At 44.0% G+C, this 15,083-nt stretch overlaps 1 protein-coding gene across 2 annotated transcripts in view; it reads right to left on the bottom strand.

Annotated features, from left to right (window-relative positions):
• nbeaa (neurobeachin a) overlaps positions 1–14,589 on the bottom strand; it is a 534,111-nt gene extending 519,522 nt beyond the window's left edge. The window contains exon 1 of one of the 2 annotated variants that reach the window (XM_055636835.1): positions 13,869–14,589. In XM_055636835.1, coding sequence (XP_055492810.1) covers positions 13,869–14,150 — 282 coding nt within the window. In that variant the 5' untranslated portion in view covers positions 14,151–14,589. The remainder of the gene's footprint in view (positions 1–13,868) is intronic. The other variant, XM_055636837.1, reaches the window with a different exon arrangement.
• Between the last annotated feature and the right edge of the window lie 494 nt (positions 14,590–15,083).

Here is a 15,083-nt window from a genome sequence, read left to right on the forward strand (position 1 = left end):
AGGGAAGCATGTGCATGAAAAATGTGTGAAGTAGGTGGATGGAAACAGGATAATGAGGCCAATTTGTGAACCACAGGCTCTTTCACAAAGGGGCAGGAGGACATGGCTGACAGAGGGGCAGGTGGGTTTGAGGCTTCCACTCTTTCCGCCATGTATGCAGGACCTTGCGCACCCGATTCATGGTTCTCAACATCATCCTGAATGAGCCTTCTCTAAAGCAGTCATGGGGCAGAGGTTCCCTTGAGTAAATAGGAATGTTGCATTTATTTTACAAGGCTTTCACCAGTTATTCAACCTTTTTTCTATTGATCTCTTCCCTAGAAAGTGGTCAGAATACAGGATCTCTTTTGAGAGTCTGGTATTGGGCATGTAAATGATGCGCCACCCATACCGTAGTTGTTTGAGTGTCACTGAGGCCTCGATACTGGGAACGATGGTCCACGAGTGTAATGACATTGATTTGCTTGTTTTTTTTAAGGGTTTTGCAACGTGTGGTGGAGAGATCTTTCTAATTCCTTGAAATGCCTGCTGTAAGTAGCCCAGGTTTCAGATGGGATCACTGCTATTAGTGGATCATAAGTTTTCTATCAGGCCTGAGGTTTTGATCTTCAAATAGCCTTTTCTAAAATGACCAATTGTTCCAGCAACCTCTGGTATTGGTGAATTTCTTTAATGTCTGCATGTACCAATTTATAAAATGACTGAAAGGCAAGGAAGGATTTTAAGTCATTCTTTCTAACTGGGGTAATATTAAAGACACTACAGTAATTTTACAATGTTATAAAAACAATGAAACACCAATCTTGGTGTTTATCCAGTTTCATAAACTACAATGTTTTAACCTTCCCAACTGAGAATGCAATGGCTTCAGTCATGTGATCTTGAAAATATCTCCAATCAATATAGGTTTCTAAAAAAGGAAACAACTTAAATTTTTGTTAAATAAAATGTCAGGATTATAAAAAACATTTAAGTGCATTCTCTGATGCTAGATATTAATGAAAGAAATCAGTGTGGAAAAGTACATAGTATAAAGTTTCCAATTTCTACTACCAATTGGAAATTTTTTTCATTCCTTTTCTTATTTTATATTTTGGTAAAATATATACACTCCAGAACCCCACAGAAATATCTTGTATCAGTAAAGCAAAATGACAATTCAAGGAAAAAAAATGATAAATTTTATTTTAAATCAATTCAAGCGACAGTACAAAGCCGTGCACAACTTGCCATATATTTTGACAGCAATTACAATAACTACCATGACGTGCTGCAGTTAAAAATTAATGCCATAAAAACTGGATCAATTAGCTTCACAATGACCATGGAAGTGCCGAACAAATATGGTATTTGTCCTGACACACCCTCTGCTCCACTTTTTCTCTTCTAAATGATTCACAGTATATCAGCATGGCTCCTATTTACTATCCACTGTTCAAGGATTAAATTTGAAGGCATGTACAAAGGAAGCGAGAATCAACATGGAGCAAGCAAGAGTTGGTGCAGTTATCACTAATTAATCAACGGGTAAGTGGGAGGAAGCAACAGGAGGTAAAGTCAAGAAAGGAAAATGTTACCAGCCACTTGAATTTAACATGGGGAAGTGTCAGGGAAACAGTTGGAGGAGTCAAAACATTAGATAGCAATTAACAGTTTGTACACAGGCAAAGGTTGAGGGTGGTGGAAATGGTCAAAAGTAATAGAAATCCCAAATTAAATGGGCAAATGCAATAATCACTACATTGATATCTAATAAAAGATCATGCAACTGAAATGCTTCCAATTTTGCTTTCCACCGATCCAGTCTAGCATTTTTATTACAGAATTCCAGTGTCAGCAACATCTAGTTTTTCAACCACCAGTTTATCAGTGGCTTATTTGCAATTATGAATATCAATATCTGATCTCATTGGGTTTCCTGGTACTTGACCTTTTGGAAGAATGATACATTTCTTATCTGCACATTCTGTGCCAGATTAGATTCACATAGTCAAAATCATACGGCACGAAAACACGTCCTTCAGCCCAACTTGTACATGACGATCAACGTTTATTGTGGTGTTTTATTGTCACATGTACCAAGATACATTGAAATGCTTGTTCTGCATGCTTTCCAGTCAAAATATTCTATACACATGGAAATAGATCCTCTTCTGGAACAGCAAGTAGTCGCCACCGACCAATTTGCTCGTGCATGACCCAATTCCTTCTAAACTTTTCCATCCATGTACATGTCCAATGATAAATTGTACAATAAATACCATTTTAAATTACTATTTAAATTACTAAATTTCACCAAATCATACCTATGCTTCATACTGATAAACTGAGCAAATTTAATTTTCTAAATCCTTTATGTTAACTCCCAAAGGTTTAAAACACAGAACAATAAATAATGTTATCAGAATAAAGCCCCTTCAGCCCCTTCAGTGGTTCATTCATCAAGGAAATGAAAACTAATTAGCTAGAACATGTGGCCAACCTGAGTTTAAAAACAGATTGTATTTTCCGTTTATTTAGTGGCCAGTTGGAAAGGCAGCAAGGGATATAAAAGAAGGGTTTCCAGAAGCTCATCTTGAGTACCCACCACCTGGATACAAAGTAAAAAGGTGTATTTTTTCACTTCTTATCCCATTTTTAACATCATTTTTCTTTACATATGCTGACCAGTTTCATTGAAAATAATAAATGACACTGAAAATTTCTAATATTTTTCAAAATTGAAATAATGGTTTCTGTAAGGATCTCACCCACCCCTGAAAAAAAGTGTAGTAGGTCAGCTCACGTACAAAATTAAAACCTGACATAGCAATGATTAAACAAAACACAACTAGATAATGAGTACTTTCTTTGACTCCATTTCAAAATATTTCTTTATCGCTGTAAATATGAAATGAAACTAAAACATACTTTTCATATGTGGAGATGTAACCAACCAAAGCCCAAGTTAACCTAACAAAAACATGTCTATATTATTGATCTGAACTCTCTACAATCAGTATCTGATAACCACGCCCAGAAAGTTTTAAAAGTTCTCTAAGCTCAATAGGGAGGTTGCACGGCAGTCGAGGTCACGACCCGCGACCCGTACTGTTGCCACACAACGCCTTCTGGAGTACAAGCAGTGAATGTCAGGCAAGCACTTACAATAGCTGCCAGTTTAGCAGACCCGTCTTCTGTCCCAGCATCCGGACTCCACGCTGACTGGTTTCACACTCGCGGACAGGGGTCGGGGGTGAATCACCCGGTGTGTGTGGGTCAGGGGACGTGAATCACCCGGTGTGGGTGTCGGGCGGTTGAATCACTCCGTGTGTGGGTCGGAGTCCGGGAGGGTGAATCACCTGGCGTGGTGGTGGGGGTCCGGGGTCGGGGTGTGAATCACCCCGAGTGTGGGTCGGGGGTCGAATCACCCCGTGTGGTGGTGGGGGTCCGGGGTCGGGGGAGTGAATCACCCCGGTGTGGGGGTCGGGCACCAGTGCCGGTGCCAATGACTCTGGGTGGGTGGAGGGACCAGACTGTCCCCAACTCTGCTGGATCGCTGTATCGCTAAACTAAACTAAAACTAAAGACATACATATGCAGAGAATGGAGAAATATGGAGGTCACACAGGCAGAAGGAATTGGTTTAAATTGGCATCATATTCAACACAGACATTGTAGGCCAAAGGACAAGTTCTAGTACTGTACTATGTTTATGTTATATACCAGGGATTGGTATTAGGACTTTGCTTGATTGTTATGGATTTGAGTATTAAGGCATAATTTCAAAATTCACAAAAAAAGAGTACAAATATGGTATGCTGTAAAAGGTAACTAATAAATTTCAGATTAGCAAAGTCTAATAAAATGGCAAACAAACAGCAAGTGAAACACAAATCATAGGAAGCAATCCATTTTGAAAGGAAAAATGAAGAGTGATGAGATAGTATATTCTATAAATTTAAAATGGGTGCAAGAGACCCATGAACACACCCATGATAGCATAAAAAGTTGTGAATACTGTAATCCAGTACTGCTAGTTTTACAATTAAAGGTTTGTTATACAAAAACAAATATGTTATGCTAAATATTTACAAAATGACTAGTCAAGCCCCAGGTGAAGAATTGGGCCAGAGAAGCTTTGGAAAGAATGTATCATGTATCACACTGGACATGGGGGACATTTACATGAATTGTTGCAGAGACTAGATACTTCATTGAAAAGTGAATGTAGCAAAGCAGTGGTTACTTTGTTTAAAAACTAAGCAAGCAAATAACATTCCAAAAACCAAGTAATGAATTTCCAATTTCAGTGTTTGTGATCTTACAAGTTTGGACCATAAATTTGGACCAGGAATAATTCACTTAGCATTTAAAGCTTACTTTGCCATTTAATAAGACCATTGCTGATCCAATTGTAACTTCAACTTTGCATTTCTGTCTAACTTGCTTAACGATTCCCCTCATTTCTTATGAAAAATCTACTTTATCAAGATAACTTTTTCAAGATTCCCACTGGATCATGAATCAAACCCCCTCCACAACATTATTCTGAACTTCAGCAGATTCAAGCCCGTCTAATCTTCATTGAACCTCATTAAACAATTGACCACTCCAGGTATTAGTCCAGTCTACCTTCACCAAACTTTTCCAACTCATTACCTGCTGTCCTTAAATAAGGAGACCAACACTATGCATACCACTCTACCTGTAGTCTCACCATTGCCCTATATATCTAAAGCATAGTCTCATCATTTCTGTATTCAAATCCCCTAGCATTAAATCATTATAGTGCTAGCTTTTTTTTTAAATTACTGGCTGTATCTGCCTGTTGTGAAGTACACAACATGCAGTAAGAGTCTACTGCATCGCAAAACTCTCCAATGTCTCCCAACTTAGTTGTGTTATTAAAAATAAAATCCCTACTGTCCCAATTTTCCTGCGTTTGACCCATCTCTATAATACTAAATCGTGTGTGTGTGTGTGTGTGTGTGTGTGTGTGTGTGTGTGTGTGTGTGTGTGTGTGTGTGTGTGTGTGTGTGTGTGTGCATGCGTGCCGATCGCTGGCCTGGACTTTGGCACAATGGGGCTGAGTCTGCAGAGCTTCTTGCCACGGGCGGGGCGTGGACTTACCATCTGGAATATGGGATCCCTTGCCGGGGATCGCCAGAGATGAGCTCCGACCACCGCCCTGCAGCCTATAACATCCAGAAGCCGCGGTCTCCGGTAGGAAAGTGGCTGATTCGAGCACTCCAAGCTGCGTAGTGTGTTCGACCGTCCCGATGTTGGAGTTTCGATCATCCCGACGAGAGGGCCTGTACATCCGGCGACTACAGAGGGTTTATGGCCCCAACCATGGGTGAACAAGGAGGAGGACTGGCTGAACTTTGTTGTCTCCTACCACAGTGAAGAATGCTGTGGTGGATGTTTGTGTTAAATTCTACAGTGTATTGTATGGTATTTTTTCAACTGTATCGCTGCATGGCAAAGTCATTTCACTGTACCTTAGTTGGTGCATATGACGAATAAATTTGACTTTGACTTTTAGCCGAGCCCAGGTCTTGGGATGGGGCCGTAACCGGGGCCGAAAAAAAACGCAGCTGGAACCAAGGACGAGCCTGGGTCCGGAGTCAGGGACGAGCCCACAGATGAAGATGGGGCCTGCACTGGAGCCAGGCTACGGCCAATCTGACGGCTGGAGTCCACAGCCAGGGCCGAGCCCAGTACAAGAACCAGGCCGAGTTCCAGGCACTGGTGCTGCTCTACGATGTGGGTAGGCTCTGGGGCAGGGAATGGGAGTGAGGGAAGGGGAAGGGAAATGAGGAGGAGGGAGATGGGGTGGGGAATGGGGTGGAAGAGGGAGGTGGAAGAGGGAGATGGGAGGAGGGAGATGGGAGGAGGGAGATGGGAAGGGGGTGTGGAGGTGGGAGCTGGGAGAGAGGGGTGGGGAGGAGAGAGATGGGAGGGGGGTGTGGAGGAGGGAGATGGGACGGGGTGGAGGAGGGAGATGCCCCCTCCCTATCTACCCTCACTCCCACCCTCTCTACCCCCTCCCTCCCACTCAACCCCCTCCCTCCCTCTACCCCCTCCCTCTGCCCCTCCCCCTCACTACCCCCCCTCCTTCTCTACCCCGCCCTCTCAAACCCCCCCCCTCTACCCCCCTCCCTCTACCCCCCTCCCCACTACCACCCCCCTCACTACCCCCCTCCTTCTCTACTCCCCCCCCCCCGCCCTCTCAACCCCCCTCCCCCACCCCCCCGCCCTCTCAACCCCCCTCCTTCTCTAAGGATTGAAGAGGGAGGGTGAAGAGGAGGAAGAGGGAGTGCTGGAGGATGAGGAGAAATGAGCCCCTCCTGCGCAGTTGGGGGCTATGTGAAGGTAGAGTGAGGGGGCGAGTGGTGCAATATTGCATTAGCGGAAACGTCTTGCGTTAGGGGAACGGGTGAGTGGTGGAATCTTGCGTAGGGGGAGCAGACCCAACAGGTCTGCATTTAGTCTAGTATGTCATATACTTATTAAAACTCTGATCTTGTGCGTGTATATATGTGTGTGTCTTTACATATTCACGAAAAAACTATGCGGTAACAATATAATTCTTACATATTCCGGTTGACATTTTTCCTGTTGAGGCTGGGATCACCTTATCTGAAATCTGAACATTTCATCCTTTATTTCTCGACTTTTTACCTGCCTCACCTACTTCCGTTAGCAGCTCATTCCATCTGCATGCCACCATCTGTGAATAAATGTTGCTCCTCAAGTCCATTAAATCTTTACCTTCTCACCTTAACCATATGCCCTCTAGTTTTTGATTTCACAACCTTGGGAAAAAACCTATACATTCACCCTATCTTTGCAACTTATGATTTTACATACTTCCATAAGATCACCCTTCAGTCTCCTACACTCCAAGGAATAAAGTCCTAGCCAGCCAACCCTATCGCTATAACTCAGTACCTCAAGTCCTGGCAATATCCTGCAGTTAAGAATTTTATGATTACACTGTTACCAATAGCTGGGTGACTAAAACAGAACACAATACTTCTTGTGCAGCTTCACCAACGTCTTAAACCACTGCAACATAACATCCTAACATCTATATACGGGTCTGCACTTGGTCTAGTCTAGACTTAATTCCCTAGCTGGTGAAAGCAAATGTGCCAATTCATCACCATCCTATCTACCTATAATGCCACTCTCAGGCAACTATGTACTTGTATTCCTAGCCCCCTCTGCTCTACAATATTCCCCAAGATCCTACTGTTCATTGCGAAAGTCCTATCTTGCTTTCACTTCCTAGCTGATCAAGATACAGCTGTAATTCTTGATAAGCTTCTTCTCTTTCTACAATACCACCCATTTTTGTGTCATCTGAAAACTCACTAACCATGCCTTTCCTATTCTCAGAAAAATAGTTGATAAGGATGACAAACAGGGGCACACCAATCTCCAGTCCTAAACAACCTTCCACCACTGCCCTCTGCATTCTAAATTCATGTAGATTATCCCTCAGTATTCCCTCTAGTAACTTACCTACCGTAGATGTTAGGCATACAGGTCTATAGTAACCACTTTCAACATGCTAGCATGAGTTCCATCAGAACCCAGATGGTCAGCCTGCAGCTCCCTCCATAATGTCTGGGACAAAGACCCATCATTTACCATCCTCCACAGTCAAAAAGGCACAACAGAGGATGTACTTCCTGCGGCAGCCGAGGAAGCACAATCTGTCACAGGCAATGATGGTCCAATTCTACACGGCTATCGTAGAGTCTGTTCTCACCTTCTCCATCATGGTCTGGTTTGGCTCAGCCACCAAGCACGACACCTGGAGGCTGCAGCAAATCGTCTGATCAGCAGACATGATTATTGGTTGCAACCTGCCCTCCATTGATGAACTGTACACTGCAAGGGCCAGGAAGCGAGCGGGCAAGATCATCTCTGACCCCTCTCACCCTGGCCACAAACTCTTTGAATCACTTCCCTCTGGAAGGCGACTCCGGACTGTCAAAGCTGCCACAGCCAGACATAAAAACAGTTTTTATCCACGAGTAGTTGCTCTACTCAACAGCCAAAAATCTGTAGCCTCCCTTTGATCTGGTATTTTGTTGGTTCACATACTTGATCAATGGTGTTTTATCAGTAATGTTTTATTATTATTAATGTTTAGTGTTTTCTGAGTCATTCGTAACTGTCACTGTATGTCATGTTGTTAATTGGGGGCGGAGAACCAAGGCAAATTCATTGTATGGGAATACTTGGCCAGTAAACTTATTTATTGGCCTCTGTACTCCACAATTTGAGATTTGCAATAGAAAAAAAAAATCACACGTGGTTAAAGTGCACATTGACAGATTTTATTAAAGGCCATTTTTATACATTTTGGTTTCACTGCGTAGAAATTACAGCTGTGTTTATAAATTTCAGGGCACCATAATGTTTGGGACACATGCCTTCACAGGCATTTGTAATTGCTCGGGTGTGTTTAATTGCCTCATTAATGCAGGTATAAGAGTTCTCAGCACCTAGTCTTTCCTCCAGTCTTTCCAACACCTTTGGAAACTTTTATTGTTTTTATCAACACGAGGACCAAAGTTGTGCCAGTGAAAGTCAAAGAAGCCATTATGAGACTGAGAAACAAGAATAAAACTGTTAGAAACATCAGCCAAACCTTAAGGCCCTGTCCCACTTACGTGTCCTCGTCGTCGCGTTGAGGCGCACAGGCATCGTGTGGCCACACGGGACCGGTCCCACTGAGAAGCGCGGAGGGGTATAGAGTTGTGCGCGGTATCGCACGGCGCTCCGGGATTTTGTACCGAACGATATCTTTGCGCACCACCGGCCTGTCGCGTAACTGATAGCCAAAGTGGGACAGGCCCAAGACCCTGGTGTGACGCAACGTCTCAACTCCAACAGCAGCAGAAGCAGGCAAATGATCGTCTAACTCAGCCTGGGGCTCACGGCCGTTGTGGAACCGGATCCGCCCCCATTTCTACTCCCAGAGCGGGGCCAAGAAAATGAAAATAGACACAAAATGTAGGAGTAACTCAGCGGGACCAGCAGCATCTCTGGAGAGAAGGAATGGATGATGTTTTGGGTCAAGACCCTTCTTTCAGACTGAAGAAGGGTCTCGACCTAACACATCACCCATTGCTTCTCTCCAGAGATGCTGCCAGTCCCGCTGAGTACTCATGCATTTTGTTCCCATGTTCAAATGACGTCACGTGCTCCAAACAGCTGTGTGGGCGCATGAAGACCCGCCAGACTCTCACGCGACTGCCGCACCTCAACGCTACGACGAGGTTGCGTAATTAGCGTGCCAATGACACGTAAGTGAGACAGAGGCTTTAGGCTTACCAAAATCAACTGTTTGGAACATTATTAAGAAGAAAGAGAGCACTGAGCTTACTCATCACAAAGGGTCTGGCAGGCAAAGGAAAATCTCCACAGCTGATGACAGAAGAATTATGTCCATAATAAAGAGAAATCCCCAAACGCCTGTCCGACAGATCAGAAATACTCTTCAGGAGTCAGGTGTGGATTTGTCAATGACCACTGTCTGCAGAAGACTTCATGAACAGAAACAGAGGCCACACTGCAAGATGCAAATCACTGGTTAGCCGCAAAAATAGGATGGGCAGGTTACAGTTTGCCAAGAAGTACTTAAAAGAGCAACCACAGTTCTGGAAAAAGGTCTTGTGGACAGATGAGACGAAGATTAACTTATATCAGAGTGATGGCAAGAGCAAAGCATGGAGGAGAGAAGGAACTGCACAAGATCCAAAGCATACCACCTCATCTGTGAAACACGGGAGTGGGGGTTTTATGGCCTGGACATGTATGGCTGCTGAAGGTACTGGCTCACGTACTGTCATTGATGATACAACTGCTGATGGTAGTAGCATAATGAATACTGAAGTGTATAGACACATCCTATCTGCTCAAGCTCAAACAAATGCCTCAAAACTCATTGGTCGGCGTTTCATTCTACAGCAAGACAATGTTCCCAAATATACTGCTAAAGCAACAAAGGAGTTTTTCAAAGTTAAAAAATGGTCAATTCTTTAGTGGCCAAGTCAATCACCCGATCTGAACCCAATTGAGCATGCTTTTTATATGCTGAAGAGAAAACTGAAGGGGACTTGCCCCCTAAATAAGCATAAACTAAAGATTGCTGCAATAAAGGCCTGGCAGAGCATCGCCAGCAGACTTCAAGCAGTCAGTGCATGCAAAGGATATGCAACAAAATACTAAACATGGTTACTTTCATTCACATGACATTGCTGAATCTCAAACAATATGGTGCCCTGAAATGGGGGGGGGGGGGGGACTATGTATAAACACTGCTGTAATTTCTCAATAGTGAAACCAAAAAGGAATTAAAATGGCCTTTATTAAAATATGACAATGTGCACTTTAACCACGTGATTTTTTAATATTACAAATCTCAAATTGTAGAGTACAGAGGCAAATAAATAAATGATGGGTCTGTCTCAAACATTATGGAGGGCACTGTACTCTTGTTTTACAACTATTTCTGAGATTTAACTTGCATCAATTACAGTGATGCTTGTTGAAAAAAGGTGTGTTTTTTCACCTGCCATCCCCTGGCCTTCCATTGTTAGTTCACCAGACTCTAAAGATTTCAATTTATTTTATTGATTCTTTAAAAATATAAACAGAAACCCTCATCTCTTTTTGAGTTTGCTTTCTCTCATATTCCAATTTTTTCTTCTTCTGTATTAATTGTTCAGTCATTCATTGACTTTTCCCTGTCCAATCAACCTTGTGGCTAAAGGGATCAGGGGGTATGGAGAGAAGGCAGGAACAGGATACTGAGTTGGATGATCAGCCACGATCATATTGAATGACGGTGCAGGCTCGAAGGGCCGAATGGCCTACTCCTCCACCTATTTTCTATGTTGCTATGTTTCCACCACTGCCCTCTGATAACCTGTCTGCACAATAGTATGCTTTTAAGTTTAAAAGAATCCAACTTGTTTTAGTTGATCTCAAATGATGCAACTTCTCCTTGGAGATTTTTCTTCCTCAAAGGAATGTATCCAATCTATTCATTCTGATACAACTACTCAGATATCTGCCAAAGAATCTCATCTGACTGCTCCTTTAGCCATTAACTTGCCAATCTACTTTTAACTGGTTCTGTTGTCATGGCCACTAAAATAATTCTTCCTGAAACTGAATGTAAAATTCAGTCACATTATGATCAAGTAGTAACGTGCTATTGCTGGTAGAAGGGCTAGTAACTATACATATTTAATAAAACTGGCAAAAGAGCAGAAAGTGCCATGAGTGGCAAATACTGAGTAATTTTCTATGACCTGGAATGCATTGCAGAAATGGTGGTGAAAGCCAGATTCAAGAAATTCCAAAAAGGAATTATAGTTTGATGAGAAATAAAATAGCATGGATACAAAGAAAGATGCAACAGAATGGGATTAGGTTTTCTAGTTTTCACAAAGGATGAATGGCCTCCTTTAGTGCTAATGAAATAGTAACTTTGACACTGTAACTGTAAAGTGGTTAATTATTTTTTCAGTACAAGAACAGCCTAGTCTTTTCAAGGTAACAACTTTGGAAAACGTCTCTAAGAATAACCTACATAGAAAGTGAGCTATTTGAGTTTATCACTTGTGGTGAGCACTTCTCGGAAATCAATAACAAAGCAATCAATTTGCGGTTTTGAGGTTGTTAGCGATCTCTCTCAATCACTATCTTCACAAACTGACAAGTTTCAGATAAGTTGAGGTGAATAGTGAAGTTATTTGGCAATTTCAAACGTAGAGCAATTTTCCAAAATGTTAACAGGTACATCTTAATAAATCATCACAACACACTTTGCAACCTTAAACATTCACTCGAAAGTCAAATGATGCAAATGTGATTTATTGGTTCAGATGGGATCAGGACCTTCGGGACTCAACATGCAACTTCCAGAGACCATCGATGACTACAACCGTTGATGGATGGTCATGGCGTCCCACACTGCACGGAGACTTTCATATGAAGAAAGACTGGATAGACTCGGTTTGTACTTGCTAGAATTTAGTAGATTGAGGGGGGATCTTATAGAAACTTACAAAATTCTTAAGGGGTTGAACAGGCTAGATGCAGGAAGATTGTTCCCGATGTTGGGGAAGTCCAGAACAAGGGGTCACAGTTTAAGGATAAGGGGGAATCTTTTAGGACCGAGATGAGGAAAACATTTTTCACACAGAGAGGGGTGAATCTGTGGAATTCTCTGCCACAGAAGGTAGTTGAGGCCAGTTCATTGGCTATATTTAAGAGGGAGTTAGATGTGGCCCTTGTGGCTAAAGGGATCAGGGGGTATGGAGAGAAGGCAGGTACAGGATACTGAGTTCGATGATCAGCCATGATCATATTGAATGGCGGTGCAGGCTCAAAGGGCCGAATGGCCTACTCCTGCACCTATTTTCTATGTTTCTATGAAACTATGTTAAGAGGAAAGTAAATCTGGGTTTTGGAAGGAGGAGATCATTCGTGAAAGAGTTTTTCCGCTATGCTGCCCTGACTATGCACACACTACTTCTTGCTCTCGATGATCCAGTTGTAAAAGATCAAATAACAAATTAAACAATTATATCATAAGCCCCAGCTGCAAACAACTTACTGTTGCGACACACAAATTAGGCACAGCACAGGTTTCTACATCAGGCTATTTAAATTAAAATTTTAACCCTCTCTTTAATCAAGTGCAACTGATAGCAATCCCATTTCTTTGCACTTTTTCGACAGCCCTATAATTATTTTCTCTCTTCCACTGTTTATACAATTTCTTTTTGGGATTTATTAAATGTTGCTTTTAATCCTAGACAATTACAAAGCAGTATTGCTTGAAAAACGCACACCAAATCACAATTAGATCCAAACCGTGGTGGTTATAAAATGGGGACCCTTTCCCTTTCCCTCCCCCCCGCTCCACCCACTATCCTCCTAATCATCCCCTATCAACCCTCATAACACATCCACAACACCACAACCGTACCCCAACAGCATCCAACCCCAACACACTCACCATCCCCAAAATCCCTCAACTTCCCTCACCCCCTAAACCCCCAATAATTCCACAAATCCCATACAATCCCCTCAACCCAAACCCTTTCCACCAACCCATCCCTCCATGTAACCTAAACCCCAAATCCCTCCCCCACAATCTCCAATAACTGCCCAACCACCAATCTCCTCCCAGACACACTTCTTCCCCACAACCCTCCCCAACTACACTCCCCACTATCCCATCCTCTACAATTAAACATCCCCCACAATCACCCTCACCTCTTCTAACTCCCTCACAACCACCAAACCCCAACACAACCCCTTGCCACCTCCATAAGCCTTCCAATAGCCCCTCTCCACACAGCCCCCACTCACTAGCCTCCCAAACATCCCCTCCCCAACACGCCAACCCTTCCCCACAGCTCATCCCCTACAATTTTCAATTCTCCCACCTCCACAACCCTTCTCCAACACTACAATCCCTCCCAACCAACACACCTTCACCGTCCACCTCAACCACCCTCTCCAACCCTCCCACCCACCCCCTTCCACTACAGCCCCTTCACAACCTTCTCACAGCCACTACTTCTCACATCCACTACCTCTCCCTTCCCCTACAATCAGATCTCCTGAGCCCCTCCCCTCCAATCCTTCCCCAACCCTTCCACAACCCCTCCCCTCCAACCCTCCCATCTCCTGAGCCCCTCCCCTCCATCAACCTTCCCAACCCCTCCCCTCCAACGTCAGCCCTCCCATCTCTTCCCCTCCATCATCCATTCTCCCCAACATCAACAGCCCTCCCACCTCCACTCCCCCCTTACCCCGGCCCCCCCGCCCCCCGCCCCGCTCACCAGGTTGAGCACCGTCTCCACGATGTCCCTGTTGCTGACCTCCCCGACCTGGATCAGCCCGATGACAACGGCGAATTTCATCTTGATGTTCCTGATGGGTACGGACGGGTTGATGCCAGACAGGGAGACGACGGAGCCCACCCCCTCACCGGCCGCCGCCGCCGCCGCCGCTCCTCCTCCTCCTCCTCCCGGGGCCGGTACCGCCGGCCGCAGCCTGGTGCCGAGCTCCGGGCCGCCTCCTCCTCCTCCTCCTCCTCCCGCCGCCGGCTTCTCGCTCGCCATCTCTCCTCCTCCTCCTCCTCCACACACACGCGAAACTAAAATGATGGAGAGCTTGTATGGGGGAAGGTGCGACGGAGGGGGAAATATTCTGGAAATTAAAAAAATATCACCTGACTGTGACTCAATTCAATTTCCCCTCAAGGAGAGCAAGAAATAACAATAATCTACGAGAAAGAAGGGGGTGGGATGCTGTCGCTAGCCGGCCCCTGTCACGGTGCCGGTCTGCGGTTTTATTTCACACACATACACACGGAGGCAGGATAGGATGATTCAGCCGCTGCTCGCTCACTGCTCACTGCCGCCGCTGCCGACCCTCCGCCATCTTCTGCCCCCCCACTCCTCCCCCCGCTGCGGGCGGCTCGGGCTCCGCTGCGCGTGCGCGCCGGTTGGGGTGGGGGGCGCCGGAGTCCCGTTAGACGGTTTCAGGTGCCCAGTGCACCAGCCACCTCCAACCCGATCGCGCTACACTAAACTAGCACATTTTGCTCGTGCACCAATGCCCTGGTTATTAATTGATTGCATTTTTGCTGGTTGTATATATATATTTTTTTTGTTTTGCACTGGTGTTGTGGTTATTAATTGATTGCATTTTTGCTGAATATGGTCATATTTTTGGTGGTGCACTGTTGTGGTTGTTAATTCATTGTATTTTTGGCTGATTGTATATGGTCATTTTTTGGTTTTGCACTAGTGTGGTTATTAATTGATTGGATTTTTTGTTGATTGTATATTCATTCTTTGTTGTTGCACGTGTGGTGTTTGTTAATTGATTGTTTTTTGTTGATTGTTCATTGTTTTTGCTGATTGTATATATTTTGTTGCTTTTGCACAAATGTTATTAATTAATTGATTGCATTTTTTGGTGATTATATATACAAGGTTTAAGTTTATTATTATTATACTCATGTTTTGCATGCTATCCAGTCAGATCAT

Source organism: Leucoraja erinacea, chromosome 6 (assembly GCF_028641065.1).
Source record: "Leucoraja erinacea ecotype New England chromosome 6, Leri_hhj_1, whole genome shotgun sequence".
Lineage (NCBI taxonomy): Eukaryota > Metazoa > Chordata > Chondrichthyes > Rajiformes > Rajidae > Leucoraja > Leucoraja erinaceus.